The sequence below is a fragment of the Betta splendens genome, chromosome 22, assembly GCF_900634795.4.
Source record: "Betta splendens chromosome 22, fBetSpl5.4, whole genome shotgun sequence".
NCBI classification, from domain to species: Eukaryota; Metazoa; Chordata; class Actinopteri; order Anabantiformes; family Osphronemidae; genus Betta; species Betta splendens.
The window spans coordinates 6,516,101-6,529,973 of record NC_040900.2 but is presented as its reverse complement, the minus strand read 5'-3'; the positions used below and the strand labels follow the sequence as shown (position 1 = coordinate 6,529,973).

Genomic DNA, 13,873 nt, shown 5'->3' with positions numbered 1-13,873 from the left:
ATAAAGACATTTTCAATGGCTCGCCGAATTCACGAGTCACCATGGAAAACTAAAGCAACACGAAAAGGGCAGCACATTTTAACAGTGGAGTTAGAGGTGTTCATGCGGCGAATGAAGAATTTAAAACGATTATTATTAAAAAATAAAGCAATACAGCTGCATCGGAGAAAGGAAAGAGAGTTGGCTTGGCTAAAAAAATTGTGTAAAGTGAGTTTATTTAATTACCGTTATGTTGCTCTCTCCTCTTTTATTGTAATGGACTATTAAACATAACTTCCACATTGTTTTGTACTATTAATTTCATGAGATTCAAATAATGTTGGATAATAGTGATATTCTTGTTTAATAAGGTGTAATTCTTCTGGAGCTAGAGAAAATACAATTACACAAATTACAGGATCTATGTATTAAACATGTTTAACATATTCTTTCTCTAATGTAGCTACAGTAATAGAAAGAAGGCAGAAGCTCATCAGACAGGTGAGGGGCACCACCATCTCCCCTCACCCCATCTGAGGAGCCCGCTCTGTCCCTAAATGAAAGGTAACCCGTGGTTGAGGGCATTCCTGGGGCACTTCATCACACAGAACCTCCCACGACATGAGTATCTATCTGAAATGTAAGTTTACCACAGTAGTTCACATTTTTATTATTTCTTAGGACTAAATGAACTACTGTCTCTGTCACTAGGATATTTGAATCTGCTTAACGGTAGTATGCAGGCTTATTTTATTTAACTGCATATGCTGCATAAGCTTCTACAATGTTGTAGTACTCTGACTTTATTTTACATTTTTATGGGTAGCATTGTCTTGCAGTCACTGATGGACGGATTGCATTATGGGACCCTCCAGAAAACACACAGTCTGGGACATTGTGTGAAGCAATGTAAATAATGTTCCATTTTATTTTTCAGGACATGAAGAAATGATGAGTGCTTTGGTGCAGAAACCTTAATAAAAGTTATTCCGACAAATCTGTCTTAAGAGTCTTCCATCTCTGTGGTCATCTCCATCTTGGCTCGTGTTCTGCTGTGAGCCTGGTGGAACCGTGCCTGTGGTCCAGGTTCAGGTTAAGGGTATGGTGTCCGCAAATAGGGCAGACAAGGGAACCCTCTGTCCCCCAGCAAGTAGCCATTGTAGTGTCCTGTAGTCATTGAAATGTGTAAAACAATAAAACAATACAGTAAAAACATGAACTTGTGTAAATTACAACATACTGTACCCTGTTGAAACGCGTGGCATAGTGATGACTCCCTGAAGATTCTGGAATCATGCAGTGACCCTGGCTATTTTGCTTTCACATTAGTGATGAGATGGGTTGCATCACATATTACCCAGTTAGTGGAAACAGTAATGCGTTTAATGTTTTTTTAACTAAAAGATTCTGGACAGGAAATAATAGTTACCTGCACATTGGTACTATGAAATGACTTCCTATTAACATAGTCTCCCTCTGTCATGTTCTGGTTTCTGTTCGGTTTTACTCTGAAAGCCCTTCCGTTTCTGATCACATGTTAGCTTCCGCTTCACGTTCCGGTCATCATTACGCACACCTGTTTCAGATAAGTCATTACTCACCTGTATTTAATCACCAGTAGTCATCACATCCAGTTGCCAGATTGCCGCGTGTAAGTCACCACATTCCAGCGTACCTTTGATTGCCTACTGTACCTTGTTCGAGATCATGTTCTGTATCTGACTCCTGACTCCTGCCTGTTCCCTGCCTTGTACCTTCGTCCTGGAAAGAAACTTTGGTTACGTACCTGATCGTCTGACTCTGAAGATAGCCTGCTCCTTATTGGTACCTTTGTCGTGTCAAACTGTCGTCAAACTCTTGCCTGTCCGAGGTGTACGTATTAAAATATATGCCATAGATTATCATAGTAAGGAAAAACCTGCCACTGAAAAGGTTTGAAATGAATGGTTTCAAATGGTTTATTAAATACATTAACTATTCTTTAGAAAAACAATAATGCTTTAAATAATCATCCGGTTAGGAAAGAAATACCAATACGTGGCCTTATGACTCTCTAACGATGGAAAAAATCGTTAATCGTTAATAAATCTATAATAAGCTGGATCTCCACGTCCACAGGCTCATCATCAAATGGGCACGTCTGAATCAAACTTACCCTGAAACATACCCTGCTCCGGAGCAGGGTATGTTTCCCTGGCTGCTAGGGTTCTTTCCTCTGCTCGTTGACTGGGTGTAGCGGCCGAGCTCCTCCCATCACCCTGGCTTTCACAAGTGGCATTGTTTATTCACCAAAGTCCACAAATGAGTATGTGCACATACCTTAATACTATTATTGGTATTAGTATTAATCTCAAAGTTAAACCACACTACAGCAGTTGTTTAGTTATGAATATGTTAGCCTAAGGTACATCTCTGTTTATTTATTTTGCATCGATTGTTGGCTTAATTGATTTGCTTGGTTTCAGCAGCTGGACCAGGTAACATTGGGACAGTCATTTCCCAGCGAGACCCGGCGGATGATAAGATGCACCCCTGCGCCTTCATGTTACGCAAATTGTCTGCCGCAGTAAACAATTATGACATCGGAGACCGAGAGCTCTTGGCGGTGAAGGGTGTGCTGGAGGAGTGGCGGCATTGGTTGGAGGGGGCAGAGCAGCCGTTTGTCGTCTACACAGACCATACTGTAAGAACTTGGAATACATCAGAATTGCCAGGAGGTTGAATTCCCGCCAGGCCCGTTGGTCCTTGTTCTTGTGCCGGTTTAATTTTCACCTCTCATATCACCCAGGATCTTGCAATGGCAAGCATGATGCTCTGTCCCGAATCCATGAAGCCGAGGCTGAACCAGAGGAGCCGGCAACGATTCTGCCAGCTGGGTGTGTAGTAGGAGCAGCCACCTGGTCGGTTGAGGGGCGAGTGTAGGAGGAGACACTCCAGACACCTAACGAGGTACCAGAGGGACCCCCTAATCGATTGTTTCTACCACCAGCACTCAGGGGCAAGGTTATCCACTGGGCCCCACACGTCTCTCTTTAGTGGACACCCTGGAGTGGACCGGACAGCCTTCATGGTGGGGAGCCGGTTTTGGTGGCCTCGATCCCAGAGGGACATCCAGGAATACATCGAGGCATGTCCAACGTGTGGGGCCAAGAAGTCATCTCACCAGAGGCCGGCCCTGGTCACATATAGCCTTGGACTTCGTTACCGGTTTGCCTCAGTCGGCAGGTAACAAATGTCATTGATCTCGCCTGGTCCACTTCGTTTCCATACCACAGTTTCCGTCCACCAAGCAGACGGCCCAAGCGGCCTTACAACACGTGTTTAGGATCTACGGTTTCCTGAAGGGCATTGTGTCAGACAGAGGTCCGCAGTTTGTTTCCCAGTTTTGAGTTTTTTTTCCCTGATCAGAGCCCAGACCAGTCTGTCCTCCTCCTCTGCGACTATTGGCAGTTGGCAAGTTGGTTTTGGTGAAGTTCGCACATAACAGTTGTGTGCATCCACGGGGCTTACTTCATATTAGTGCGCCTATGGGTTCCAGCCTCTTGTCTTTGCCTCCTTGGAGGAGGAGGTTCAGGTGCCATCGACCCACGCATTGCTGGCCGACTGTCGTCACACATGGTTGCGGGCTCGCCGGACCTTGCTTAAGACTCAGGCCAGGTTTAAGGTCAATGCAGACCATAGGCGGGTGGGGGACCAGGTGTGGTTCTCCACCAAGGACTTGCTGGGGGGTTGGCGCGTGGAGAGCTGACCTGGAGAGGGTGGGTATTGTCATAGTTGGGGCTTTTTGCCCCTTATTTCCTGTTTTATTTTGGTAGTTTCCGCTTTATGTGCAGTCATGTCTTTCCCAGCTTTGCGTTACTAGTAATGTGATTGTACACCTGTGTCCAATCCAGTCATTAACTGGATATTTAAGCACCTGCATTTACCTGAGTTCCTTGCCAGATTGTTGACTTTGTTCCATTCCAGCACTGTTTATTTGCCTGCTTTCGTTCTGCCTGATTAAGCTCTTGGATTCTCCCTGTCGTTACCGTAGCCTGAGTGTATTCCTGTGTTTGACCTCCTGCTTGTCTGACCTTCTGCCTGCCTGCCTGCTGTTTTTGTACTTTCGCCGATCTGCCTCTTTGAATTTGACCTCCACCTGTATCTGACCTGTGAATACATTAAAGCTGTTTCTATCTATACCTACTGTATGAGTCTCTCGAAGCTGTGCATGTGGGTCCGCCGCATTCGTTCACACACTGACTGTGACAAGAAGTTAAAATACACGTCATGTGACTTGCATTTCCAAGCATTACCATAAACACATATGATTCATAACACTGTACTCACAAACTGGATTGGACCCAGCATTAGGTGGGATCCCAGCCTGATGCAAGACCTGAAACACGACCAGTTGAACAGGTATTTCAAACTTTACTAAAGTCTGTTTGTCAGTGGATGGGGAAGCAGAGCCGTCTGCATCTAGAGCTTTTTGCGAGTTTTTATATATATATATATATATTTTGTTTTGTAATATTCAGTAAGTATGTTATAAAATTAAACAGTTAATTATTTTGTAATTGTTTGATGGTAGTTGGTTGCTGGTTGTCTACTTCCTTTCTGTATTTCTTAAATATGTTTAAAACCTTTGAAATCTTTATTTGTTTGCATATAAGAAATTTACAAATGTATTGTCAAGAATCAAGCCACAGAATTGGAGTTTTAACTCAAACAAGTCCAGTGTGAAGATGTGTTTGCGGATAAGGAAGCTTTTACCTTTTTAAATGAACACAATACTCTACAAAGGCTACAATAACCCTAACATCCTAACATACTGTATGTCCTTTAGATAATGAAATGATAAAATGCTGTGTCTCTTTGATTAAATGAACATTAGAATGTTACTATTATGTTAATATGGATTTGCTTAAAAAACATTTTTCTCTTGCTACCTTAAAAAGTGCAAGTAAATTAGGGGTTTAGACCAAATCATAGATATTTGTTTTTATTAGTAATTAAAATGTAAATTCCACTCAGTTGAGAAGACTAAACTCAAAACAAAATAATCAAGTTATAGTTTGTCACAAACTAAAGTACGGTAGTTGAGAAAACTTTTTTGACATGACAATTTGTGGCATGATAATGTCACGTTTCAGTGAGTAAAGTAATTTTATTATTGTTAACAACTATGAAAAAGACCAAATACATACACAGACAAAAAAGACTGTTTATTTAGTATATGTCCATAATGGACTTTTGAAAATCTAAACTAAATATTTTTTGTTTCATAACACAAACTAATAATGAAACTATTAAATGTACAGTAAACCAATACATCAGATGAGTCACCGTCAGCCATTTTAGCAATTACTAAACTGTAATGTTCCAATGACTCATAATCTACTTTTTCTATCTCAGGTCAGACGTCATGGAAAGAGCCAAATATTCTTTGAATGCAAAGTATCTCCTACTCTTCATCATTGTCTGCCTCTTGATTTCCCTTGCATTTGAGAGGATCCCCAAAACATACAGGAAGTTCATGCCCCCACATAAATCTAACGTCTGCTCCTCTCGGCTCTCTGACCAGACCATCACCCCTTTAAACAACACAAAGCATTTTATGGTGTCGGCCTTCATGGACCAGCGAGTAAAAGGCTTTGACATACGCATCATTAGCATCTTTAGGAGAGACTCCATCCAGCCTCTGCACTGTCTGTTCTGCTGTGTAGACCATTTGTCAGATACAACTCCAGCCACTGTTTTAGTGCACTCAGACCACTTTGACTTTCCCTACGGCGCCACAGATGTCATGTGTCAGATTCCTCACAACTGCAACGCTACACATGTTACACTTGTGCCGGACACAGTGAGGCCCACAAACCCGACGTGGCTTCCATTAAGAAACAAGAAGACTCATGAGAAGAATAAAAGGTTTGAGTTTAACTTCACCGTCTGCATCTCTGCCTTGTTTGGAGGATACAATAATGTGCTTCAGTTTGCACAGACCCTCGAAATTTACAGGTGAGCACAATAACAACAACAACTACTACTATGATGTTTGTGGTTCAGGTGAAGTTCTCCTTCCTTTTCTCCAGGCTGCTGGGTGTGGGCAGAGTGGTGGTCTACAACAACAGCGGCGGCCCAGAACTCAGCCGCCTGCTGCACAGCTACAGCCAGGAGGGTTTGGTGGAGCTGGTTCAGTGGCCCATCCACAATTATCTGAATCCGTCTCCTGGTTGGCAGGTGGCAGTACATGGAGGGGAGCTACAATACTACGGTCAGCTGGTTGCCCTCAACGAGTGCATCTACAGGTCCATGGAGCGCTCACGCTACGTCCTGCTGAACGACATCGATGAGATCATCATGCCGTACCAGCACGACAGCCTGACGAGCCTGATGGACACGCTCCAACCACAGCATCCCAATGTACGGTGTGTTTTAACATGTCAGAGTGTCATCAACCAAAACATTTTCCAGTCTTTGCATTGTACCTACAGTGTAAATCCATGTTCTGCAGACGGGGGTGTTCGTCATTCAGGTTATAATCTATCCCAAGAAAACCACAGAGGAAAGTAACAAAGGCTACGTGGACGCATGGAGGCAGGTCCCAGGCTTTAACATTCTGCAGCGCATCTACTGGGAGGACCGTAATAAAGACCAATACCACCCACACAAGATGTTAGTTCAGCCAAGGTAGGAGGACAAGGCGTTTTGTTCTATTAAGCTGATGAGGTAACAAAGAAAAAACAACTAACATCCATGTGTTTCTTACTATGTCTTTATTCCATAGCTTTGTGGAGCAGACGTCAGTTCATGAGGTGCTTAAGGCATTCGGAGAAAGTTACAAGATTCCAGAGAAGATGTGTCATATCGTCCATAGTGTAACAAACCGTCTCATTGAACGGCCGCTGGAGGAGCTGCACCTGGACAAACGCCTGTGGGACTTTAAGGACAGAGTGATACCACGAGTGACCGAGATGCTGAGGAAAACAGGTCTGCTGAGTTCAGAGGAGGAAGCTGATAGAATTAACTGATCCTACGTATGATGTGATATCTTTTTGATTTTTAAAATGTTTTTAATGGTGACTAGAATCTTTTGGTGCTTTTTTGTGATTTGATATGATTTGATCGACCTCCCTCAACAGCAACAACCACATTGACCCAAAAAAGCAGTGGCATAGACATTTTTCTGTGTTTGGATCATTCACTGCTCATTTAAATGCTACCTCAGAAGATTTCAAGTTGTGTAGAAGTTCATAATTGGTTTGGGGCGAACAGGAACCTGGAGGAAAGACATTTTGAAATCAAAATTAGACAACAAAGAATTCTACACAAATCTTAAGGCTAACTGCCAATAAAGTAAATAAAATTTTTTATATTTTGATTAAAATTCTGTATGTTGTGAGTGTGTGTCCCAAGAAGCGAGAAACCAGCTCTGCACTGTTATAAGTGACTTATACACAGCCCAGGCTGTAGTAGCTGCTCCCACAGTAGTAGGAAAACTACATGTACCAGGATGTCATCGAGCACGTACAAAGAGGCATAAACACAGGTATATCACCACAGAATGACAGCCAGACACAAGCTGGAGTATTGGCTGTTAAACTGTTTTTATAGTAATGGGTGTTTTAGAGGTGCTTAAAAGTAAAGCTTCGTCTCTGAGGCATTTTATCTAAAGCAAACACCTAAATAGGTAGTTTGAAATTGAAATAATTTTTAATTAAAAAATGTATATTCCCAGTAGCATGTTTCCAGACAGGTGATGACATAACACTAGCACCACGGACTTTTCTGGTTATACTGTACCTCTAACACTGGCCAGGTGTTCCAATGATCGGCTCAGCTAGTGACACGTACTGCAGATACATGCAGATCAACAGGCCCTGCCAGGCTCCTTAGCTCAACGTGTCAGCGTGCCCGCACATCCTGGCCCCTATAGTGCTTCAGTGATGGCCCTCTTTACGTAACAAAAGCAGCTCTTGGCAGGGATCCAGCTAAAGCGTGCCGATCACTTGAACACCCGGTCAGTGTGAGTGGTGTATATGCCTATATCTATATGTACGACCTTTAGTCGTTCTAGTGTTAATGATTCAATGTTTATTACTGAGGTCACAGTGGTGTTGGAATAATAGCGAAGCCTATTTCTAGCATCTGTGTCCTGCAGTATTATTCCGTCCTGGTGGACATTTACATTATTGTAATCATTGTCTTGCAGACTTATTAATGTACGTCACTCGATTGATTATTTGACAGTATTTGCGATATTTGCTTATAAATTGTGCCCTAATGAGCACGAGGTGTGGCCGGTACCGCCCACAGTAGTAGATGCACAGGCAGCTTCCTCGGGGGATGAAAGAACAACGGCAGTTGGCACTTGTCTAAACCAGATAAACGGAGAAAAGCACCAGGACACAAACATGTACTGGAATGTCACAGCCTGAAGACTCTACCATCGACCGATGCGGATCTGGGTGAGTTACTACATTTCTACTGAATATAAAATTCACAATATAATTTGTCATCTAAAGCGTATGTTCAAACGTCAAGCATTTCTCCACATATTTATAATATAGAAATTTGCTTCTTTTTTCCCGTTAATGGGAAAAAATATATTCATAAAATATTCCGGATTTATATTAAATATATTTTATTGATAATTTGTTTATTGTTGTAACGTCGCCATTATTACTGAAAACTAAATTAGGCTGTTTCCAGTTTATTTGGAATAAAACTAAAAAGCGTTTGTTTGCATTTCATGTTCAGGCAGGTATGAACTTCCTTCAACTCGTCAGGCAGCACGGTGCTCGAATCTGCATGATTAATAAAATAAGCATCGTTACTGACGTTATACGCTTGTACTTGTGCTATAGACTGGATGGATCAAACAGCTTCAATCTCTGCGTCGTGCACCAACAGCAAAACGGTGCTAGATGCTGAGTAATGTGCTTCACTGAGTAGAAGAGCCATGGACTTTAATTCACGTGCTTGTTCAACCAACATGCACTTGTAACAGTGCAGACGAGCTTAAATAACCCAGTGTCCTTTAATCAGACTGTAAACCACACTTTGCTCTTAAAATAAACAATTTCTAAATTTTACCTCAGGTTTGGAGTCGTCCCTGTTTTTGGCTGCATGGACAAGAGAAAGAACTTAAGGGGGACGTTCCTAGTCCTCTTCATTATCACCTTCATCGTCATCTTCATCTTCCTCACCAATGTGAGAACACCCAGGATATTTAATTTGATCCCACAGCCACATGGGCCTGAGAAACTGGACTTACCTGAAGTGTCTAACCAGACCATCACCCCACTGGTCAATACAAAGCACTTACTGGTGTCAGCCTTCATGGACCAGAGGGTCACCGGCTTTGACATACGCATCATTGGCATATTTAGGAGAGACTCCATCCAATCACTTTACTGCATTTTCCTCTGTCTAAGTTCTACTTTGTCAAGCACAACCCCAGCAAACATTTTACAACACGCAGACAACTTTGGTTTTCCCTTCACTGCTACAGATGTGATGTGTCAAATTCCTCAGAGCTGCGACGCCACACACGTCACTCTCCTGACGCAGCCGGATCATGTGAAGGATCTGAAGCAGAAGTGGCTCCCGATAAGAAACAAAGTGGCGCTAAAGAAGGAGAATGAGTTTGAGTTTGACTTCACGGTCTGTGTCTCCACCCTGTTCGGTGGATACAACAATGTGCTGCAGTTTGCACAGACGCTGGAGATGTACAGGTGAGCACAGCAGTGTCACTGTCCATATATTGTTGCACAGCACAGCTGAAGGTTGCATCACATTGAACAGGTTCATCTATTGTTGCACTGTCAAACAAGGCAAAGAGTAAAAGCACTGTGTGTGAATCCAAAGACAACAATAAGAGCACAGTGGTTCACATTTTGTATTGACTTTTACTAAAAGAAAGCACGCTATATTGATTTTTCTCCCGATGAACTAATAAACTACAGTAGATGAAGTGAGATGGAAATTGGTGGCATGGCCGTAGGAATGCAATGTTAACTCAACTCAACTCAACTCAACTCAACTCAACTCAACTCAACTCAACTCAACTTTATTTATAAAGCTTTTTAAAACAGCCTTAGCTCACCAAAGGGCTGTACATGGTGAGACAATATTAAAAACAAGCAATTAAAACAATACTTAACACAAAAAAATTAAAATGACAATAAATAAAAAGAATAAAAAAATAGAACAAAACCTCATGCAAAGTTAAAAGCCAGAGAATAAAAATGGGTCTTCAAGCAGGTGCCTGTCTAATGTGCAGTGGTACATGTAGGGCACGCCATAATTTAGGCACCGCAAAAGCGACAAAAGCTCTGCCACCTCTAAGCTTCAGCTTGGACTTTGGTACTGTCAGGAGAAGCTGGAGAGCTGACCCGAGAGACCGAAAGGGCGTGTAAGGGAGAAAAGCTCAGTAAGATAAGATAAGGCAAGACTGTTAACTGTTGTCAGCATAACAATGAAATGAAATGCTATGCTTTCTCAGAATGGAGCCCAGGGGAAATAAATAAAGGGAAAAAAGGAGAGGCCCTAAAACTGACCCCTGGGGAACTCCATATAACAGGGAAGCTGAAGATGATTCAGAACCGGCAAGGTTCACACTTATAGTTCTGTCAGCTAAATAGGAACTAAACCATCACCACCAGATGCTGCAGCCGAGATAATAAAATATTGTGGTCCACAGTAACAAAAGCAGTAGTCAGATTTAGTAAAACTAGCATCATTTGCTACTGTAGAAGGATCATTAAAAACCCTTAGTAGTGATAGTAGTGATATAGATAGTTATACATATATACATATATGTTATACAGTATATATGCATTGTCGCCTCATGGCTAGAAGGTCCTGGGTATGATTGCCGGGGGAGGACTGGGTGCCTCTCGGTGTGGAGTTGTGTTTCCCGCATGTTTTCTCCTTTAGCCTCTTTAAAAGATGTGTTACAGTAAAATATGAATGACTTTCATTCTGGTTTCCCCCAGGATGCTGGGTGTGGACAGGGTGGTGATCTACAACACCAGCTGTGGTCCAGAGCTCAACCGCCTGCTGCACAGCTACAGCCAGGAGGGCTTTGTGGAGATGGTCCCATGGCCGATCGACAAGCACCTGAAGCCGTCCTGGCGCTGGAACCCCACAGAGCACGGAGGGGACCTGCACTACTTTGGCCAGCTGACCACGCTCAACGAGTGCATCTACAGGTCCATGGAGCGCTCACGCTACGTCCTGCTGAACGACATCGATGAGATCATCATGCCGTACCAGCACGACAGCCTGACGAGCCTGATGGACACGCTCCAACCACAGCATCCCAATGTACAGCAGCTTTGGTATCATCCAAAGTCTAGAATCACATTTAAATGATGCTTTATGCTTCCACCTTTACCATGTTTTATCTGTATCACATTCTATAGACGGGGGTGTTCCTTATTGAGAACCACATCTTCCCCAAGAAACACTTTGAGCCAAGTCAGCGGTTTCACCTGCCTCAGTGGAGCGGCGTGCCGGGAATTAACATCCTGGAGCACGTCTACAGGGAGGAACCCGACAGGAGCAGATACCACCCTTACAAGATGATAGTTCAGCCAAGGTAAGCGTTCGGAGTGATACCCACTAATAAAGTGTGACGCAGCCCGTTCGAAATGACAAACTCAGCCTAACTGTGTGCGGCAGGATGGTGGAGCAGACGTCCGTGCACGAGATGCTTAGGAATTTTGGAGAACGGTTCAAGGTTCCACCGGAGGTTTGTCGGATCATTCACGTCCGCGTGCCTCTGCAGGGCTCATTGACGCTGGAGCAGCTGAAGGTGGACAAACGACTTTGGGATTTCCATGAAAGAATGATTCCCAATGTGGACAACGTGCTGAGGAAAGTGGGACTGCTGAGCTCAGACCAGCAGAAGTGATGACTGGGTGGATCCAAACGCTTTTTGTATTGTTATGGAGTGAAGGTTTATTGTGGCGGTCCTGTTCCTGTTATCAAGTGATACCTGTTCCTGAATTGGGTGCTAGGTTAACTCTGATTGATTCCTTTGCACATTATGATCATGTTAATGTGTTTTTTATCGAGATAAATCAATTAATCAGAGGGAGTGTGTAGTGTGACCCTGTGCATCTCGCTCACTCACTCACTCACTCACTCACTCACTCACTCACTCACTCACTCACTCACTCACTCACTCACTCACTCACTCACTCACTCACTCACTCACTCACTCACTCACTCACTCACATAAATGGCCCACAGACTCCACAGATTTGTCTGTTGGGAACAGGGAAGTGTCACGTTGCTGTTCTGTTGTACTACTACTGTAATATTTTGCCTCAGATTCAAAGGAGGCACAAAGCCAGCACACATGATTATAAATAATGACTGTAGGCCAAAACTGCCACGTCAGCTCAAAGCTGGGAGATCTGCATCTACATCCTGCTGCTGACATTAACCTCAGTCCAGACACATCACATAAGAGTATACTGTACCTCGCTTCTTCCATTCAGACTCTAAACAATCCCAAACTATTCCACCACCATTAATACTTCTTAATAAATGTAAAATGTCTTAATTTTACTTAAAAAATGTTAATAATACTCATAGTTTCCTCAATTCTGAAGGCAAAAAAACAGGCATCCCTGGGTACAACTGTAAATAAAGGAAAGTGTCCAGTCCGTCCATGAAGGGCAATTCATTCCTTTAAAAAAATGTAAAATAAATACCAATGGGTGGCACGGTGGTGCGGTGGGTATCACTGTCACAGCTGGAAGGTTCTGGGTTCGATTCCCGGAGGCGGCCAGGGTTCCTTTCTGTGTGGAGTTTGCATGTTTGCGTGGGTTCAATTTAATATTAAAAGTGGCAATTTTGAAACTCTTGGAGCATGTTTTCAGAGAAAACTGACCATCACACCCTCACTGATGCGTGGTTGTTCAGGATCACATAGCATGTTTTAGTCTTAAATTAAAGTTAATAATTTAATAATAAAATAATTTAAAAAAAAGATTTAATCAAAGGTGTGTAATTGTAATAATAAAAACATATCAGTAGCCTTGATATGGCAAATATGTTTGATAGTCAGATATTATAAACACTGTATATTGTGCTAATGCAACTTCGTTTTTACTACATTGAAAAGACATGTTTGTCATTTTGTTAGATCAAGATAACTATTTTCAACAGTTTCCACAGAACGTGGCCTTTCAATACCTCTCCAGCTTTAGAGAAGAACCATTTGCACTGATGTCTGACTATTAAAGATAATTTTTATTGGAATTGTGACTTGTCAAAATGTAGTTGTGGATATTTTTAATTACAGTTTGGACTTAAATACACTACAGATATCTGTAATGTGAAACATGTCTATCTTGTAGATGTTAAGTCTGCTCTCCGTGTTTCCAAAGCTTTGACATGTTGAAACAGGCAGTCCGTTCAAACTGCAGATAAGCAGTTTGGCAGTCACGTGATGTGTCGACACATCACTTGATGTACACTACTCTGTGACACTTCTTCAATAGGTCAATGCTGTGCCGAGCGGCGCTGCTCGAGTTGGACATCTCTAGTTTGTTGCATGTTTAGCTTTTTTGTTTCAATTACCTTTTGCCTGCAGTAAACATTGAATTTAAGTTATTTCCACATTTCATTTCACACAGTTTGCTTGTGGGTCGTTGCATTTAGGTCCTCTGTCTAGTTTTTTTAGTTTGAGTTGCAGACCTCACCAACCCAGACTGCGACAACTTCCTCATTCATCAGCCAATCAGAGCGTGGAGGCAAATTATCTGCTCTGGAGCAGGTTGTGTTTCAGGATTAGTTTGTTTCGTGGATGTGGAGGCGCAGCATATACAAGGTTGTTTCCACAGTTAGACCAGGGGTATTCAACTAAAATTTAAAGAGGTCCGTTACGCAAATA

The 13,873-nt window shown here is 42.6% G+C and overlaps 2 protein-coding genes and 1 long non-coding RNA gene across 4 annotated transcripts; 2 read left to right on the top strand and 1 right to left on the bottom strand.

Annotated features, from left to right (window-relative positions):
* Nucleotides 1-1,024: 1,024 nt before the first annotated feature.
* On the bottom strand, nt 1,025-2,004 carry LOC129603626 (uncharacterized). Its single transcript, XR_008693699.1, has 3 exons — nt 1,674-2,004; nt 1,409-1,555; nt 1,025-1,146 (listed from the first exon to the last, which is right to left on the bottom strand). It is a non-coding gene; the product is annotated as an uncharacterized LOC129603626 (long non-coding RNA).
* A 2,278-nt stretch (nt 2,005-4,282) lies between these two features.
* LOC129603618 (beta-1,4-galactosyltransferase galt-1-like) lies at nt 4,283-7,366 on the top strand. 2 transcript variants are annotated; one of them, XM_055505868.1, is made up of 5 exons: nt 4,283-4,380; nt 5,377-5,979; nt 6,054-6,384; nt 6,476-6,651; nt 6,749-7,366. In XM_055505868.1, the coding sequence occupies exons 1-5, from the start codon at nt 4,286-4,288 to the stop codon at nt 6,990-6,992; spliced, it is 1,449 nt and encodes a 482-aa protein (XP_055361843.1). In that variant the 5' UTR covers nt 4,283-4,285; the 3' UTR covers nt 6,993-7,366. The 2 variants fall into 2 exon arrangements, with proteins under 2 accessions (XP_055361843.1, XP_055361844.1); XM_055505869.1 differs by lacking the exon at nt 4,283-4,380 and adding an exon at nt 4,426-4,498.
* A 1,036-nt stretch (nt 7,367-8,402) lies between these two features.
* On the top strand, nt 8,403-12,021 carry LOC114848739 (glycosyltransferase family 92 protein F13G3.3-like). Its single transcript, XM_055505878.1, has 6 exons — nt 8,403-8,429; nt 9,063-9,174; nt 9,476-9,698; nt 10,962-11,292; nt 11,391-11,566; nt 11,650-12,021. The coding sequence occupies exons 1-6, from the start codon at nt 8,418-8,420 to the stop codon at nt 11,879-11,881; spliced, it is 1,086 nt and encodes a 361-aa protein (XP_055361853.1). The 5' UTR covers nt 8,403-8,417; the 3' UTR covers nt 11,882-12,021.
* The last annotated feature ends 1,852 nt before the right edge of the window (nt 12,022-13,873 follow it).

Excerpts from the sequence above, each read along its gene's own strand:
- LOC129603618 (XM_055505868.1), top strand. The coding sequence starts at position 4,286 with ATGATTCATAACACTGTACTCACAAACTGGATTGGACCCAGCATTAGG. Across the intron at positions 4,381-5,376 it reads AAACACGACCAGTTGAACAG|GTCAGACGTCATGGAAAGAG; the intron begins GTATTTCAAACT and ends TTTCTATCTCAG. Across the intron at positions 6,652-6,748 it reads AAGATGTTAGTTCAGCCAAG|CTTTGTGGAGCAGACGTCAG; the intron begins GTAGGAGGACAA and ends TTTATTCCATAG.
- LOC114848739 (XM_055505878.1), top strand. Across the intron at positions 9,175-9,475 it reads TCTTCATCTTCCTCACCAAT|ATGTGATGTGTCAAATTCCT; the intron begins GTGAGAACACCC and ends TCACTGCTACAG. Across the intron at positions 9,699-10,961 it reads CAGACGCTGGAGATGTACAG|GATGCTGGGTGTGGACAGGG; the intron begins GTGAGCACAGCA and ends GGTTTCCCCCAG.